General features: G+C 58.7%; 1 protein-coding gene across 1 annotated transcript in view; it reads left to right on the top strand.

Annotated features, from left to right (window-relative positions):
* TCERG1L (transcription elongation regulator 1 like) overlaps positions 1 to 17427 on the top strand; it is a 50806-nt gene that overhangs the window by 16464 nt on the left and 16915 nt on the right. The window contains exons 5-7 of the mRNA XM_040072007.2: positions 11828 to 11953; positions 15477 to 15571; positions 16691 to 16779. Coding sequence (XP_039927941.1) covers positions 11828 to 11953; positions 15477 to 15571; positions 16691 to 16779 — 310 coding nt within the window. The remainder of the gene's footprint in view (positions 1 to 11827; positions 11954 to 15476; positions 15572 to 16690; positions 16780 to 17427) is intronic.

Genomic DNA, 17427 nt, shown 5'->3' with positions numbered 1-17427 from the left:
AACCCCCAGCACCCCTCTGCCCCGTCGAGGAGTGGGTATTTATTTCCCTCACGTGCAGGTTTTTAGTGGCAGGAGCGAAGGAGGTAAGAGATGAGTCTGTGGTTCTGGACTCTGTAAATTAGCAGCCAGCACAAATATTAAAAAAGGCACCATCTGCCATATAATCCATTTGCCACCTGTTCCCCAGCTCTCAGCATTATTTAAGGGTTTAAACACGGTGCTTTAGGTTGCCATGGAACAGCTGGGAAGTGACTGAGCCTTTTTTCCTCTCAGCACCTCAATGCTGTGCGCCAAGCCCAGCTTTGTGCCAGGTTTGTGTCCGAGCTCTCTCCGTGTCTGTGGGTCCCTCGTTAGCGGGGGCTGCTGATTGAGTCCAGAGCACAATTAGTGACGGTTCAGGGCGGGGCTGGGGGGAAACAGCTCCTCCTCTCCCGGCAAAGAGGCAGAGACTGTCCCAGAGGGGCCACAGAACTTGGGAGGGTGACGGGGCCCTGGAGTTGCTCCATGGAACCCTTGAGCTCAGCCTAAGATCCTCAGGGAATCACAGAACCCCAGCGTGGATCGGTTGGGAAGGATCCCAAATTCCACCCAGTGCCGCCCCTGCCGTGGCAGGGACACCTCCCACTGCCCCAGGCTGCTCCAGCCCCAGTGTCCAACCTGGCCTCGATGTTCCAGCGTTTCCCAGGTGGCTCCTGGCCAACCTCTTCCCTCCCAGTTCACTACTGGAAAGGCTGGGCTGAGAAATTCATCCAGCCTCTGTGCAAACTCCAAACTCCTTCCTTCCTTCTCTTAATGAGATTAATTACCGGCTGCAGCCCAGGGAGTGAATGCTGGGGGAGCTCCTGCAGCTCTGGGCGCTGGGGTGGCTCCTGCTGGGCTCCCTCCCCTCCTTTAGGGACCCTCTCCGTGGCAATTCCCCTTGTGTACTTCTCACCCCAGCCCTTCCCTGCCCCAGAATTCCAAGGTATTGGGTCAGCAAAGCCCTGACAATTTAGGAAAACCAGAAGCTGTGAGGGAGCAGAGGATGCTCGGGGAGCCGAAAGCCGGGCGCAGCCCTTCCCTGCAGGATGCTGCGAAGGATGGCAGCCGGATCCCTGGGAGCGGGGCTGAGCACACGGGGGTGGGAGGCGCTGCCTGCTGCAGCTTTCTCTGCAGTCGCTGCTGCTCCCGGGCACTGCTCTGTCGCCGTGCCCAGCCCAGAAACACTCGGAAAAACTTGTGATGATGGAATGAGCGGATGGCAGGGAAGCAGCATCAGGGTCCTGGGACTTAGAGTGCTGGGAGAACAGGCAGTATTCCAAGAGGAATGAGATGTTCCTCTCCTGAGGAAGCTCCCCAGGCCGGGCTGGGAAGGCTGAGTGGCTCTAAACGAGCTCGTTGTGAACGACCTGCCCGGCTCTAATGCTGGGTAACGAAGCAAGTAAATGAATGTTTATAGTTATTAGAGTGATAACTTCCTACCCTGGCTGATATCGAGCGCAAAATCCCGTTTTGGTTCCCTGTCTGTGCCGGCACATCGGAGGGAAGGTGAGCTGGTACAGGGGCACCGAGAATGCCCAGCCCCATTGAAATGGCACCAGTTCCCTGCCCCCTGCACAGTGAGTCCCTGCTGGGAGCTGGGAGTGCCAATAAAGCCCCTGGAAGAAACGGGATGATGCCCTTGGAGCGGGAAAATCCAGCTTTTTCGGCTCGCCGAGGCACAGTGCGGGAGGAGGACGGGTGTCACTGAGACACACAAAGCAGTCACATGAAGACAAGAGATTTTCGCAGAGGTCCTTCCGATCCCAGCTCACAGCTGAGAGACCCGAGAGAAGAGAGCCCTTTGTTTATTTTTACTTTTTATACATTTGTGGGTCTAGCAGAAGATTGGCTTTTTGGGGTTTCCACCCCTCAGCCTCAGTGGCCAGACCAATTGTCAGTTACAATTGTTTTCAGGTTAGAAATATGCAAACAAAGGACAGAGAATGAAAAACAAGGGATTTGTTTATGTTACATCTGTGAGAAAGGTAGAAAACTGCTCTTAATATTGTACAATAACTAAAAAGATCTGACTCCATTTAAGGAAATCAAAAGGCTCAGAAAAACTCAGAAAAACGCGGGCAACAGACGGCAGGGCCAGCTGGGGCACAGGGCACAGCTCTGGGATGTTGCACATCTCTGCACCGTCCGTGCTGAAAGGCGAGGCACCACGGGGAGCTCATCGATGCAGACAGCTGCATGGACCAGCCTGGATCCGTGGATCCCAGCGGGCGTTCCCGAGGCTTTGGGGTGTCTGGGGAGCAGGGGCAGGAGCCGAGGGTCAGGCTGGGCACCAGGAGCAGCTCGCAGCCCAGCCCTGTTGAGGCCAGGCTCAGGTTAAGCAGCTGCTCCCCTGGCGTGCTCCAGAAGAGGCTCTCGGTGCCTGGGATGTAAGAGCGAGGTATTGACAAAAGGGAGAACATCGATACTCCGGTGGCAGCTACAAAAGACAAACAACCCAAATCCTCTCCGTCGTGCCCAGCTCTCGGTAAATGCCACGGGAGTCGGAGTTAATTGACTGTGTCTGTAAGTGCTGGGTAGAATGCTGGGCAGTGTTCAAGTCGGGTTTCACTCCCGGTTCCTCTGCTCAAACCCTGCCAGGGGTGGGTTTTCCCCATCAGGCGTGCAGCCTGGGGCTCTTACCCTGCTGCCACAGCCTTTTCAGCCTTCTGATTGTTTACATTTTTGTAGTGGAGCCTCATTTTAAACTTCTCTGTTCTCCTGCCTAACATATTTTTCCACTTGCTAAGGCCTGGCTCCGCACAGCACAAGCACAGCCTTGTTGTTCCGTGTCCTCCTTCTGGCATCTTTTAACTTTAAACCTGCACCCGCACTGCAGTGAGAGCTTTCTGCTGGGTCCATTTCCCACAGCGCCTGGGGAGATCCCAGCGGAGTTTTGCACACTCGGGAACCACGGCTGCAAAACTCTGCAGTCAGTGCTGGGAGCGCTGGGCTGTGCCCTGTTTGGGATTTACTGCAGAGGGAATCCCACAGCTGGGCCTGGCAATGGAGCGGGCAGGGATCCTCTGAACTGCTGCCCTGGGGAGCCTGAGCTGGAACAGAGGCTGGGCAGAGCTGGAGAATAAAATAGAGATTTATTGAAAGGCATTTAGGGTACAGCTTGGGCAGCACAAGAGCCTGGCCAGGGCTGCACCCATGGTGGAACCAAAATGGACACAAAATAGACCCAAAATGGTCACAAAATGGACAAAGGGTCACGAGGTCTCACCCTTTGATCAGTTCTGGTCCATTTGCACATTGGGGTTTCATTGTCCCATCCCAGCTCCAGGCTGTGAGCTCCCATCCTTCTTGTTCCTCCCTCCAGCCACCGCTGTTTGTGCTTTGGGGCTGAAAGTTGTCCTTGGTGTGCAGCAGGAGCAGGATTTGTTTTGTGTCCCTGCTCTGAGTGACCCTGAGTGTGAGCTCAGAGCTGCACCTGGGCAGCACAGGACATGGAACACAGCAAAGATCAAACTGAAGGAATCAGGAGCAGCAGGTTTGGTTTGCTGTCTCTGAATTCGCTCCGTGTTTTGTGCCCAGCCCTGCTGGGCTCTGGGAGGCTGCAGAGCCTTTGGGAAGGACAGAGCTCCCTGACCTTTGGCTTGGGGGCGGTCACTGTGAACATCTCCCCTGCAGGGCTCCCAGGGAATTAATGAGTTGTCTCATTAATTATTACCTGCTGGTGATCCCATCCCATCCTGTGGATGGAACACATCTGTGGAGGGAACTGAGGGAGCGAGGCAGGGACCTTGCTGTGAGCCTGAGTGATCCCAGGGCAGGACAGAGCCCATCACATCCCCGAGGGGTCAGCAGGAGTGGGAAGAGCCTGGACATCCCCTGGATCTGCAGGCTGGGACCACAGGCTCCTCAGCAGTGCCCCATGCCCGGGAGTCCTGCCCAAACATTCCCTGCTCACCATGAGAGTGAAGGAGGGAGAGATGCTCCAGCAGGGATGTGTTTGCAGCTGGAGCTGGGATCAGGGCTCAACAGGGTCTGGAGCTGGGATCTGAGCTCAGCAGGGTCTGGAGCTGGGATCTGAGCTCAGCAGGGTCTGGAGCTGTGGGATCAGGGCTCAGCAGGGTCTGGAGCTGTGGGATCAGGGCTCAGCAGGGTCTGGAGCTGTGGGATCTGAGCTCAGCAGGGTCTGGAGCTGTGGGATCAGGGCTCAGCAGGGTCTGGAGCTGGGATCAGGGCTCAGCAGGGTCTGGAGCTGTGGGATCAGGGCTCAGCAGGGTCTGGAGCTGTGGGATCAGGGCTCAGCAGGGTCTGGAGCTGGGATCAGGGCTCAGCAGGGTCTGGAGCTGTGGGATCAGGGCTCAGCAGGGTCTGGAGCTGTGGGGTCAGGGCTCAGCAGGGTCTGGAGCTGTGGGATCTGAGCTCAGCAGGGTCTGGAGCTGTGGGATCTGAGCTCAGCAGGGTCTGGAGCTGGGATCTGAGCTCAGCAGGGTCTGGAGCTGTGGGATCTGAGCTCAGCAGGGTCTGGAGCTGTGGGATCAGGGCTCAGCAGGGTCTGGAGCTGGGATCAGGGCTCAGCAGGGTCTGGAGCTGGGATCAGGGCTCAGCAGGGTCTGGAGCTGTGGGATCTGAGCTCAGCAGGGTCTGGAGCTGTGGGATCTGAGCTCAGCAGGGTCTGGAGCTGTGGGATCTGAGCTCAGCAGGGTCTGGAGCTGTGGGATCAGGGCTCAGCAGGGTCTGGAGCTGGGATCTGAGCTCAGCAGGGTCTGGAGCTGTGGGATCAGGGCTCAGCAGGGTCTGGAGCTGTGGGATCTGAGCTCAGCAGGGTCTGGAGCTGTGGGATCAGGGCTCAGCAGGGTCTGGAGCTGTGGGATCAGGGCTCAGCAGGGTCTGGAGCTGTGGGATCAGGGCTCAGCAGGGTCTGGAGCTGGGATCTGAGCTCAGCAGGGTCTGGAGCTGTGGGATCAGGGCTCAGCAGGGTCTGGAGCTGTGGGATCAGGGCTCAGCAGGGTCTGGAGCTGTGGGATCTGAGCTCAGCAGGGTCTGGAGCTGGGATCTGAGCTCAGCAGGGTCTGGAGCTGTGGGATCAGGGCTCAGCAGGGTCTGGAGCTGTGGGATCTGAGCTCAGCAGGGTCTGGAGCTGTGGGATCAGGGCTCAGCAGGGTCTGGAGCTGTGGGATCAGGGCTCAGCAGGGTCTGGAGCTGTGGGATCAGGGCTCAGCAGGGTCTGGAGCTGTGGGATCTGAGCTCAGCAGGGTCTGGAGCTGGGATCTGAGCTCAGCAGGGTCTGGAGCTGTGGGCTCAGGGCTCAGCAGGCACCTGGGACACGAGCTGAGCCTGCGAGGATTTGCATCATTTCCTTTTCTCGGCGAGGCGTGGATGGGGTTTGATAATCCTGCTCTTTCTGTTATCAGATGTGTCGGGTGCAATCCCGTCATGGTGAGTCCTGCTCTGTCAGCCCTTGTGCTGGGAAATCTCATCAGAGCCTGGGAAATGCTTTCTGTTAGCTTCTGCTGCTCACACAGCTCCTCTTCCAGCTCGAACTTCTTTCTTTTCCCACTGAGGCCGATATTGGGATTTGGCACAAGGTGGGGAATTCACAAGGGCAGCCCCAGAGGAGGTTGGGGCTGGGCACAGGGGCTTGAACAACCATTCTCCCTGAAAGGGAAGAAACGGGGATGCTAAACCCTGTCTAAATGAATTCCCCTGAGAAATGTTTAAACTGGGGCTCTGCAGGCTCCCCAAAGGCAGCAGCAGGGCTTCGAGGGGCTGTGCCTGCCCAGGACCGTCCCTGTCTGGTGGCACAGAGGGGCAGGACTCCTCCCAGGCTCTTGGGGGATATTTCATTCCCCCTGAGCCCTGCAGGCCGGGGGCGTGGGGCTCTGCTGGTGCTCCCACTGTCATGGAATCACTGGAGAATTGGTTTTGGAGGGGACCTTTGAAGGTCATCCTGTGCCAGCCCTGCCATGTGCCCCTCCCCGGGGCAGGGAGCGCTTCCCTGGCTGGTTTTAGCAGGAGATGTCTCAAGCATCCCCAGGACAGAACTGTAAATCATGGCTGGACGTGCCAGTCCAGCTTTAGGTTGTTTTTTTCCGGGGGGTTGGTTTGTTTTGGTTTCACTTTGCTCTTGAAGCCCCGAGCCTCCCTTGTTCCGCGGCTGGTTTGGTGGGAATTGCAGAAAGCCGGGCTGTTAGGAGGAGACGAAGCAGAGAGGGAAGTTCCCCCCAGCACAGCTCGTTGCAGAAGGTGCTCATTGTCACTTCGCCCTGACTCTGCAGATTTGCAGGAATTCTTGCTGACTTCCCATCTCTGTCTTCCCTTCCCGCTCCAATAAGCAATTTACTCCGGCATCCACCAGTTCCTGACGCGGTTGTGGCGCTGCATATTGAAATGAAAGCCCCAAACGATCCTGCAGAAACAAAAGTGCAGAAACAGACCCGCTCGGGCTGGGACCAGCAGCACTTGGGATCTGCTGGAGACATTTCCAGGGTCATGGAGTGGGCTGGGATGACCTTAAATCCCATCCAGGGCCGTGGCAGGGACACTGCCGCTGTCCCAGGCTGCTCCAAGCCTGCCCTGGGGCGCTGCCAGGGGGGGAAGTGCCCCATGGAACACTGATGGTGTCTGTCCGTGCTTCTGTCCCGCTGTTCCCTGATTTATCTGGGCACGAATCTCTCTCCAGCTCGAGTTCTGTGCCTCATGCCTTTCCTCTTCATTTCACCAAAGACCCTTCACTAATTTTCTGACCTCCTTCCAGGGCGATTTACCCACTGATGGGATCCAGTGGGGTGACTTGGCTTGTACACCATCAATTTTGAAGTTAAAAAAAAAAAAACCAAAAACATTTCTGTGCCAAAATCCAGAAGGAGCTCCTGCTTCTCCCGGTGCCTGCGGTGGCCTCGAGTGCCCTGTGGCAGTGCCAGGCCGTGCCACCCCTGCTGAGAGCTCTGCCTTTGCAGGGACAGAGCTCCCTGCTGGTGCCACCCTCCCCTTCCAGCTCTCCGTCCTTCCCTGCTCCACCCTGGGCCATGGATGGAGTATTTCTGCCACTTCCCAGTGCAGCAGGGAAGGAGTTCTGAGTTCTTCAGCAGAAATTCCCATATCCCCTTCTCAGTTTAAAAATGGGGAACCCCAAACAAAGGGGAGGCACAGGAAGGATGGATGAAGGAGGGCGAAGCAGCGGGGGTGATTCTGCCCAAACCATCCATGCTGCCTAAAGTTCCAGGGTTGTTTCTGTTTGGGCAGCGGGGGATAAAAAATTTTAGGAGAAATTATAAATTTCTCCTCCTTCTTTTTGAAGCGGCCCATGGGCTCTGCGGGGACTCCCCATCCCTGCAGGTGTCCCAGGCCAGGCTGGACAGGGCTTGGAGCACCCTGGGGTGGGGAAGGTGTCCCTGCCGAGGCACTGGGTGGGATTTAGGGTCCCTCCAACCCCCGGCAGTGTGGGACTCTGGGATTCTGTGCACACGCAGTGCTGTGTGTGTCCGGTGTGCGCTCTCCGAGCAGCCCAGGTGGGACAGAGCCGAGCCCACCCCTCCCTGCTGCCCTGGGCTGGAGCCCTGGAGAAGGAGCAGGCAGGAGACGCCTGGAGTTTGATCTTTGCTGTGTTTCATGTTCTGTGCTGCCCAGGTGCAGCTCTGAGCTCACACTCAGGGTCACTCAGAGCAGCGACACAAAACAAATCCTGCTCCTGCTGCACACCAAGGACAACTTTCAGCCCCAAAGCACAAACAGCGGTGGCTGGAGGGAGGAACAAGAAGGATGGGACCTGACAGCCTGGAGCTGGGATGGGACAATGAAACCCCAGTGTGCAAATGGACCAGAACTGATCAAAGGGTGAGACCTGGTGACCCTTTGTCCATTTTGTGTCCATTTTGTGCCCATTTTGTGACTATTTTGGGTCCATTTTGGGTCCATTTTGTGCCCATTTTGTGCCCCTTTTGTGACCATTTTGTGCCCATTTTGTGTCCACCTTGGCTGTAGCCCTGGCCAGGCTCTTGCCCTGCCCAAGGTGTCTCCTAAAGCCCTTGCAATAATTTCAATTCCTGCTTTATTCTCCAGCTGTGCCCGCTCTCTGTTCCAGCCCAGCCCCCCCAGGGCATCCCCGGGTTGCCATTCCCAGCCCTGGCTGGGTGGGTTTGTGCTGGAGCGTCCCAAAGCCCTGCAGGGGCTCCCTCTGCATCCCCCAGCTGAGCTCCAGCGCTCCCTGGGGCTGCATTTGGGGCGGCAGTGAGGGCAGGGCGGCTGTGCTGAGCCCTGCAGCAGCTGTGCCAGCCGTGCCAGCTGTGCCAGCCGTGCCAGCCGTGCCAGCTGTGCCAGCTGTGCTGAGCCCAGCAGCAGCCGTGCCAGCTGTGCCAGCTGTGCTGAGCCCTGCAGAAGCTGTGCCAGCCGTGCCAGCTGTGCCAGCCGTGCCGGCAGCCACGGGCAGCGCTGCTCAGGAAGCAGCACACGTGCCCAGCTCTGGGGCACGGGGAAGGGCGGAATGGCATTCAGAAAGGGCTGGGTATCTTTAACGGACGTGCCTGGGCCTCGCAGAGGAGCGGAGGGAGGGAGGGAGGTGTCTCAGGGCTGGCTCCTGGGCAGCCCCGCGGTCACCCAGCGAGGATTGCCTCGAGGGGCAGCGTGCTGTGTCCTTGAGGAGCAGAGCTGAGGGGCTGGACGGAGATGGAGGAGGCTGCCTGCTTGCTGAAAAGTCGATTTTTATTTAATTGCTGCTCAATTCTTTCCTTTTTTTTTTTTTTTTTTTCATACAAAGAGACTTCTCTCGTCCCTTGCAGACAGGCAGGACTGCCCCAAATTATCTCATCAGGATGGACTGTGCTTCTAGATGGAGCAAGTCCCTGGGCTCTGATCTCCAGAACCTTGGGGTCAGGAGGTGACAGCAGCAATAATAAAAATGTCTGGGGGCGTTTCTGGGCCTGCTGTTGGACACAGTGGCTGCAATTTCTGATTTCTCTGCTCCGGCCCGTTAGACTGCTCGTTTCTGTCCCCGGAGGTCACAAACTCCCCGTGCCCGGGGACACTTTGCTCGCCCCAGGATGAGCGCTGGGGGCTCCTCTCAGGGGCAGGGCAGCGGGGCAGGTTTGGATCTGGTGTTGGGGGAGCTCTGTTCGTGTTTTGGGACAGGGAGTGGTGGAATCCCCATCCCCAGGGATTTCAGGGCGCTGAGAACGTGGCTCTGGGGACATGGAATGGTGGTGACCGTGGTGGTGGTGCTGCTTGGACTCGATGTGTCACCTGTCCTTGTCACCTGTCCTTGTCCTTGTCACCTCCTCCTGTCCTTGTCACCTGTCCCTGTCCTTGTCACCTGTCCTTGTCACCTCCTCCTGTCCCTGCTCACCCCTGTCACCTTTCCCTGTCCTTGTCACCTCCTCCTGTCCTTGTCACCTTTCCCTGTCCTTGTCACCTTCTCCTGTCCATGCCACCTTCTCCTGTCCCTGCTCTCCCTGTCCCTGCTCACCCCTGTCCCTGTCACCTTTCCCTGTCCCTGTCACCTTTCCCTGTACCTGCTCACCTCTGTCACTGTTACCCTTCCCTGTACCCTTCTGTCCCTGCTCTGATTCTGTGATTCTGTTATTCTGTGATTCTGTTATTCTGTGATTGTGTGATTGTCTGATTCTGTGATTCTGTGATCTTGTGCTTGTGTGTTTCTGTGATTCTCTGATTCTCTGATTCTGTGATTCTCTGATTCTGTGATTGTGTGATTCTGTGATTCTATGATCGTGTGATTGTGTGATCCTGTGATTCCATGATTCTGTGATCCTGTGATTGTGTGATTGTGTGATTGTGTGATTGTCTGATTCTGTGATTGTGTGATTCTGTGATTCTCTGATTGTGTGATCCTGTGATCCTGTGATTGTCTGATTCTGTGTTTCTGTGATTTCTTGCCCTTCCCCTTCCACCTTTGGCTCCTCTGTCCCCGTTGCAGTCAGTGGCAGTGGGGGTGGCTCTGTGTTTGGAAAATGCTGGGAAATGGCTGAAATAATCTCCAGAACGTGCAGATGTTCTCCAGAGGCACCATCAGGCCTCCCTGGCTCTGCAACCACCCAAAACTTCACAGGGAAGAGCCCTTTCCTCCTCCCTCCCCCTCCTCAGGGTTGTTTCGGGGTACAATTGGCCTAAATTTAATCACGAAGCCCTCGGAGCGTGGGTTCACGTTCAGGTGTAATTCCAGCCCAGGTTACGTTCAGTTCAGCCCAGAGGCTGATATTGCATCGTGACATTCGGCTCCATCCAGGCTTTATTTGTATTCCAAAGCCATCCATTGCAAAGACCGCTCTTCATAAGCACAAAGAGCTCCAAAGCATAAATATTTATTCCTTAAAGGTTAAGATTGCCTTAAATCATTCCAGCTGATTTGGTGAGCAGCAGTTATAATTAAAATAAGCAGTTGAACCCCATCTGCGTGTATGAAACGTGTATATACGTGTGTATAAATATATATTTATATATCCTCGGCTCTGGTGCGGGTGGGAGCCGTGGGATAATTGCTTCCATCACATCAAAAGATGCGCTGATATTGTTCCTGGATTGGGCAATAAATCAACATAAGGGAGCAGCTGAAATGATCTAATGGCGAGCCAGGTCTGAGCAGGAGGCAGAAGCCGGGGTGGGGAGAGAGCAGAGCCCGTCCCGAGGGCGGGCTGCCATCGCACCGCAGAGTTACGCAGGTTGTGGAAATGATTCCAGTTCGGGGTGCAGGGAATCCACAGAACCCGGGGACAGGGCTGGGAGCAGCCTGGGGCAGGGGAAGGTGTCCCTGCCCTGGCAGCGGGGCACTGCGTGGGCTCTGAGCCCCCGCCCATGCTGGATTCCGAGCTCCGTGGTGGGATACTGCGCTGTGGCACCTGGAATTGCAGGGACACGGGCCCGTGAGAGCGCTCCGAGCGTGTGAGTGCCTCCTGTGACAGCCTGGAGGTTTCAGGAATGATCCATGTTGTTCCAGAACGTGGAGAAGTCGGGATGGGGACTGTTGGACAGCCCATGAGCAGCTGGGGAGAGGAAGGGGCAGGAAATCCTGCGGCTTGGGATGAGCTGGGAATTGAGTTATTCCCAGTCTGCCTGAAAGCAGGGAGGTGTCTGTCCACTTTGGCAATGGTGGCTTGTAAATGGGACGTGGGGACAGCTGCTGGGACACCTGGATTTACCCTGGCAGGATAAAGGGTGGCTTGTGTGGCTCAGCTTCTGGAAATCTTGTCCCCGGTTAACTGGAAGTGAAGGCTCCGGGTTTGGCCGCAGGAATTCTGCAGGAAGGGGCAGCCCGGTGTAACTGGGCTGGCTCTAGCAGCAGCCCTGGGCCGCTGATGGCTCAGGAATAATGCTCATGGGCAAATCCGAGAGCTCCTGGTTTGGGCCCTGTCCCAGCAGAATGGGAATCCCTGGATAAAGCTGCACTTTTAAAGCGCTGGCAAAACAAATTCCCGTGGATGGAGTGGGACACAAAGGAGTTGTGACGGGTAACAGTGAAAACCAGAGGAGTGTAATTTAAAATGAGAACACTGATCTTGCTGTGCCCTGCTGGCAGAGCACTGATCTATCCTGGCAAATTCCTTACTTTGAGGGCCGTGTTTTCATTAATTTTAAATTTCTGGCGCTGTTTGCTGGCCGAGGATCCACGGGGACTGTTGCCAGGAGCTGAGCTGAGCACAAACCTTGTTTTAACCCTGCAGCAGGGGCAGGAGGTGCGCTCAGCAGATGGACTCACCGAACCACTGAGGCTGGAAGAGCTCCCTGAGCTCCCCAGGTGCAGCTGCCAGCGCTGACCGTGAGCTGGGAAAAAAAATCTGAGCCTTTTAAAGGGAATTTTTAATTTCCTAGGGGAAAATCCCACTCTTCCCTTGCGGTTTGCTCGCAGGTTCCGCCTCCAGGCTGGACCCCGCCGTGGGTCCCTTGGTGCCGGCACAGGTCACCCGTGTCACCGCCGTGGCCGCTCCCACCGTCACCCTCGTGGCCACCAACCTGATGGAGCAGGCACGAGCAGGTGGGAGCTGTGGGAGCTGTGGGTGCTGTGGGTGCTGTGAGGGGCTGTGGGTGCTGTGGGTGCTGTGTGTGCTGTGGGTGCTGTGGGTGCTGTGAGGGGCTGTGGGTGCTGTGGGTGCTGTAGATGCTGTGGGTGCTGTGTGTGCTGTGGGAGCTGTGGGAGCTGTGGGTGCTGTGGGTGCTGTAGATGCTGTGGGTGCTGTGTGTGCTGTGGGAGCTGTGGGAGCTGTGGGTGCTGTGGGTGCTGTGGGTGCTGTGGGTGCTGTGGGTGCTGTGGGTGATGTACCAGAGCTGTGGGAGCTGTGGGTGCTGTGGGAGCTGTGGGAGCTGTGGGTGCTGTGGGAGCTGTGGGTGCTGTGGGTGCTGTGGGTGCTGTGGGTGCTGTGGGTGCTGTGGGTGCTGTGGGTGATGTACCAGAGCTGTGGGAGCTGTGGGTGCTGTGGGAGCTGTGGGAGCTGTGGGTGCTGTGTGTGCTGTGGGTGCTGTGGGTGCTGTGGGTGCTGTGGGTGCTGTGGGAGCTGTGGGTGCTGTGGGAGCTGTGTGTGCTGTGGGAGCTGTGGGAGCTGTGGGTGCTATGGGAGCTGTGGGAGCTGTGGGAGCTGTGGGTGCTGTGGGAGCTGTGGGTGCTGTGGGAGCTGTGGGTGCTATGGGAGCTGTGGGAGCTGTGGGAGCTGTGGGTGCTGTGGGAGCTGTGGGTGCTGTGTGAGCTGTGGGTGCTGTGGGTGCTGTGGGTGCTGTGGGTGCTATGGGAGCTGTGGGAGCTGTGGGAGCTGTGGGTGCTGTGGGAGCTGTGGGTGCTGTGGGAGCTGTGGGTGCTGTGGGTGCTGTGGGTGCTGTGGGAGCTGTGGGTGCTGTGGGAGCTGTGGGTGCTGTGTGTGCTGTGGGAGCTGTGGGAGCTGTGGGAGCTGTGGGAGCTGTGGGAGCTGTGTGTCTGTGGGTGCTGTGGGAGCTGTGGGTGCTGTGTGTGCTGTGGGTCTGTGGGTGCTGTGGGTGCTGTGGGAGCTGTGGGTGCTGTGGGTCTGTGGGTGCTGTGGGTGCTGTGGGTGCTGTGGGTGCTGTGGGAGCTGTGGGTGCTGTGGGAGCTGTGGGTGCTGTGTGTGCTGTGGGAGCTGTGGGAGCTGTGGGAGCTGTGGGTGCTGTGGGTGCTGTGTGTGCTGTGGGAGCTGTGGGAGCTGTGGGAGCTGTGGGAGCTGTGGGAGCTGTGGGTGCTGTGGGAGCTGTGGGAGCTGTGGGTGCTGTGGGTGCTGTGGGTGCTGTGGGAGCTGTGGGAGCTGTGGGAGCTGTGGGTGCTGTGGGAGCTGTGGGTGCTGTGGGAGCTGTGGGAGCTGTGGGAGCTGTGGGAGCTGTGGGAGCTGTGGGTGCTGTGGGAGCTGTGGGAGCTGTGGGAGCTGTGGGTGCTGTGGGTGCTGTGGGTGCTGTGGGAGCTGTGGGAGCTGTGGGAGCTGTGGGTGCTGTGGGAGCTGTGGGTGCTGTGGGAGCTGTGGGAGCTGTGGGAGCTGTGGGAGCTGTGGGAGCTGTGGGTGCTGTGGGAGCTGTGGGAGCTGTGGGAGCTGTGGGTGCTGTGGGTGCTGTGACTGCTGTGGGTGCTGTGGGTGCTGTGGGAGCTGTGGGTGCAGTGGGTGCTGTGGGAGCTGTGGGTGCTGTGGGAGCTGTGGGAGCTGTGGGTGCTGTGGGAGCTGTGGGAGCTGTGGGTGCTGTGGGTGCTGTGGGTGCTGTGGGTGCTGTGTGTGCTGTGGGTGCTGTGTGTGCTGTGTGTGCTGTGGGAGCTGTGGGTGCTATGGGAGCTGTGGGTGCTGTGGGTGCTGTGGGTGCTGTGTGTGCTGTGTGTGCTGTGGGTGCTGTGGGTGCTATGGGAGCTGTGGGAGCTGTGGGAGCTGTGGGTGCTGTGGGTGCTGTGAGGGGCTGTGGGAGCTGTGGGAGCTGTGGGTGCTGTGGGAGCTGTGGGTGCTGTGGGAGCTGTGGGTGCTGTGGGTGCTGTGGGTGCTGTGGGAGCTGTGGGAGCTGTGGGTGCTGTGGGAGCTGTGGGAGCTGTGGGTGCTCGTGCCAGGGCTGGGTGTGTGCCTGTCCCTCCAGCCAGGCTCTGCTCCCTGTCCTGCATCCCTGAGGTTCCCCATCCTGCACCCCTGAGGATCCCTGTCCTGCATCCCTGAGGATCCCCATCCTGAGGATCCCTGAGGATCCCTGTCCTGCATCCCTGAGGATCCCTGTCCTGCACCCCTGAGGATCCCTGAGGATCCCTGTCCTGAGGATCCCTGAGGATCCCTGACCTGCATCCCTGAGGATCCCTGAGGATCCCTGACCTGCACCCCTGAGGATCCCCGACCTCCATCCCTGAGGATCCCCATCCTGAGGATCCCTGAGGATCCCTGTCCTGCACCCCTGAGGATCCCTGTCCTGCATCCCTGAGGATCCCTGTCCTGCACCCCTGAGGATCCCTGTCCTGCACCCCTCAGGATCCCCATCCTGAGGATCCCTGAGGATCCCTGTCCTGCACCCCTGAGGATCCCTGTCCTGCATCCCTGAGGATCCCCGTCCTGGTGGGCTGGAGCTGGTGCTTCCTCACCTGCCCTGGGCACACCCAGCCAGGGAGGGGCTGCCGCCCCCGTCACCCTTGGGGCACCTGTGGGCACCTTCCCAGCCCCGTCTGGGGAAAAGGAGGCGTTCATCAGGAATTCCTGGGGAATCCAGACACAACCTGCCTGACCTTCTCCCCGGGGATTGCTCTTTGTCACCCAGGGAGCTGTGGCTGCCCAAGGCCAGGCGGGAGCAGCCTGGCACAGTGGGAGGTGTCCCTGCCACGGCAGGGGTGGCACCGGGTGAGCTTTAGTGTCCCTTCCAAGCCAACGCGTCCCAGGATTTGTATGAACGCTCCCAGAGCCGGGGAATGTTTTCCTGTCTCTCAGGCCCACGTGCCTGTGCCCGTACACGGATGAAATACGCGGCTGCTTCTCACATCAGCAGCCAGCGGTGACCCTGAGAGCGCCGACACCACCCGTGGCCATTGCCGTGCCCTCGGCTCTCCCTGGGGCACTGCTGCCAGCCCTGTGCCGCCCCTCGGTGCCAGGGATCTCCTTCCCTTCCCGCAGCCAGGCTGCAGGAGATCCAGGTGGGCACTGCCCACTCTGACCTCCCTGTGTCCAGAGGACCAAAGGGCCTGGGAAAGCTTTGATCCCCAAATTATCAGGTGTTATCCAGGGAAGGAAGATGAATTTAGAGCCCCTTTTGATGTGTGTCAGCAGCTCCCTGCTCCTGGCTGCTTTAATGTGGAAATGAATTTGTAAATCTTCTTTCCTTTGCTCCCCACGAAGCCATCCTGTGAGCGAAATGCCACGGATTTAACGTTTTATTATTCGGAGATATTGCGAGGGAAGCAGAGTCAAACGGGGGCCTGCTCTGTACCCGGAGTGAATAAAGGAGGAGGTGGCAGGAGGAGGCTCAGAGCAGCACTTTGGGTTTCCTCCAGCACTTTTGGCTTGTCGTGAGTTTGTTGGCTTCGCATTAAAAGAGCTGCTTTCCCCTCACAGACCGTGGCAAGGAATCGAGCAGAGCCTCCTGCCCCCCGACGCTGATTCTGCACACGGAGAGGAAGAGTGTCCCCACGGGCAGTGGCAGTGACAAGGTGTGTCCTGGAGCCCCCTCAGAGCCCCTCGGAACCTCTGAGCACACAAAGCCAGGGCAAGGGCCGGGGCAGGGCTGGCAGGAGCCGTGCTGGGCACCCGGGATCCTTCCCTGCCCCGGATTTTATGGAGCCACGGATTTAATTGATCTTGGAGCTGTGCAGGAGCTCTGGTGCTGTCAGAGGACTGGGGGGACACTCAGGGCTGGTTTGCTCCCTGTGGAATCCCAGAGCACTTCGGGTGGGAAAGGATCCCAAATCCCACCCGGTGCCACCCCTGCCCTGGCAGGGACACCTCCCAGTGTCCCAATGTCCAACCTGGCCTTGGGCACTGCCAGGGATCACAGCCACAGCTGCTCTGGGCACCCTGTGCCAGGGCCTCAACACCCTCAGGGAACAATTCCTGATTCCCAATCTCCCATCCAGCCCTGCCCCTGGCAGTGGGAGCCATTCCCTGTGTCCTGTCCCTCCAGCCCTTGTCCCCAGCCCCTCTCCAGCTCTCCTGGAGCCCCTTCGGGCCCTGCCAGGGGCTCTGAGCTCTCCCTGGATCCTGGATCCTTCTCCTCTCCAGCTGAGCACCCCCACGTGTCCCAGCCTGGCTCCAGAGGGGCTCCAGCCCTGGGACCATTTGGTGCCTCCTCCAGACTCTGCAGCAGCTCCAAACATTTCTGGTGTGTGACGGGGACAGAGGAGCGGCTGGGGCACAGTCAGTCGCTCTGGCAGTGGGGATGTCCCTGGGCAGTCCCCGAGGAGCTGCTGCAAGGAGCAGAGCTGACCCAGGGCCCCCCTGGGCCCGGGGAGCACCCGCTGCTCCCACGCTCCCTCCTCCCCTGGCTGGTGCCACACGTGGATTTATCCCTGATCCCACTCTCCCACGGGAGCACGGGGTGTGGCCAGAATGTGTTGGCAGCTTTTTCATTTACGCTGCTCTAGGTGGGGAGGCATTTTTATAATTCCCGTGGTTATAATTCCCATTCACCTGGGCTGTTCCAGAGGGGGCTGGCTGTCCATGAAGCCTCTCCTGGAATGCTGGCACAGGGTGACCCCCTCCAGGCTCAGGGGGGGGGTCTGTACACCCGGAACAGCTCTGTGCTTTATTTGCTGACTCCGTTCTCTCTCCAGGATCACTCCTTCAAGCTCATGAGCGAGGCTGACAGCGCTTCCAGCGGGAACAAGCCCGTGGCGTCCACCCCAGTGCCAGGATCCCCGTGGTGAGGAGCTGAGGAGCCCTTCCCCGGTGCCACCCCCTCCCCAAGTGCCTTCCTGGGCTGGGACACGGGGGGAGCGCCGCCAGGGGCTCAGCAGCACGGCTGGGTCCTGCTGCAGCTCCTGGCACAGCTTCTCCTCGTCGGTCCTGGCCTGATGGAGAAGGTGGGAGGGAGCCAGGAGCAGAGGCAGAGCCCCGGGGTCTGCAGGGTGGGCTCTGCCTCGCCGTGTCTCAGCGCCCGTGGTGCCCGCCTCGGGCAGAGAGGAGAAGCAGCGTGTGCAGGAAATGGTGCTGCTTTGCAGGGCCACCTCCTGCCTGTCCCGGTTCCTCCGGCGGCTCTGCCCGCCTCGCAGAGCCGCTCTGGGTGGGTCTGACACCGCCTGCGGCTCCTGGTCCTCGTGCCCTGAGCACGTTCCCAGGCAGGTGACAACAGCAGCTGGGTCAAGCTCTTGTGGCAGTTTGAAATAGAGAAACCTTTCTGCACTTTCTGGCCTGAGTGGCTGGCAGGAGGATTTTTCTCTCCTTTCCCCCTGTAACAATCAGTTTGTACTAGGGGCTGACACCCACGGGATCTTTGCTCCAAGCCCCGTCCAGCCTGGCCTTGGACACCTCCAGGATCCCGTCTAACCCTGCCAGCCAAGCCTCATGCCCG

Source organism: Hirundo rustica, chromosome 8, assembly GCF_015227805.2.
Source record: "Hirundo rustica isolate bHirRus1 chromosome 8, bHirRus1.pri.v3, whole genome shotgun sequence".
NCBI lineage: Eukaryota > Metazoa > Chordata > Aves > Passeriformes > Hirundinidae > Hirundo > Hirundo rustica.
This window is presented reverse-complemented; position numbering and strand designations above follow the sequence as displayed.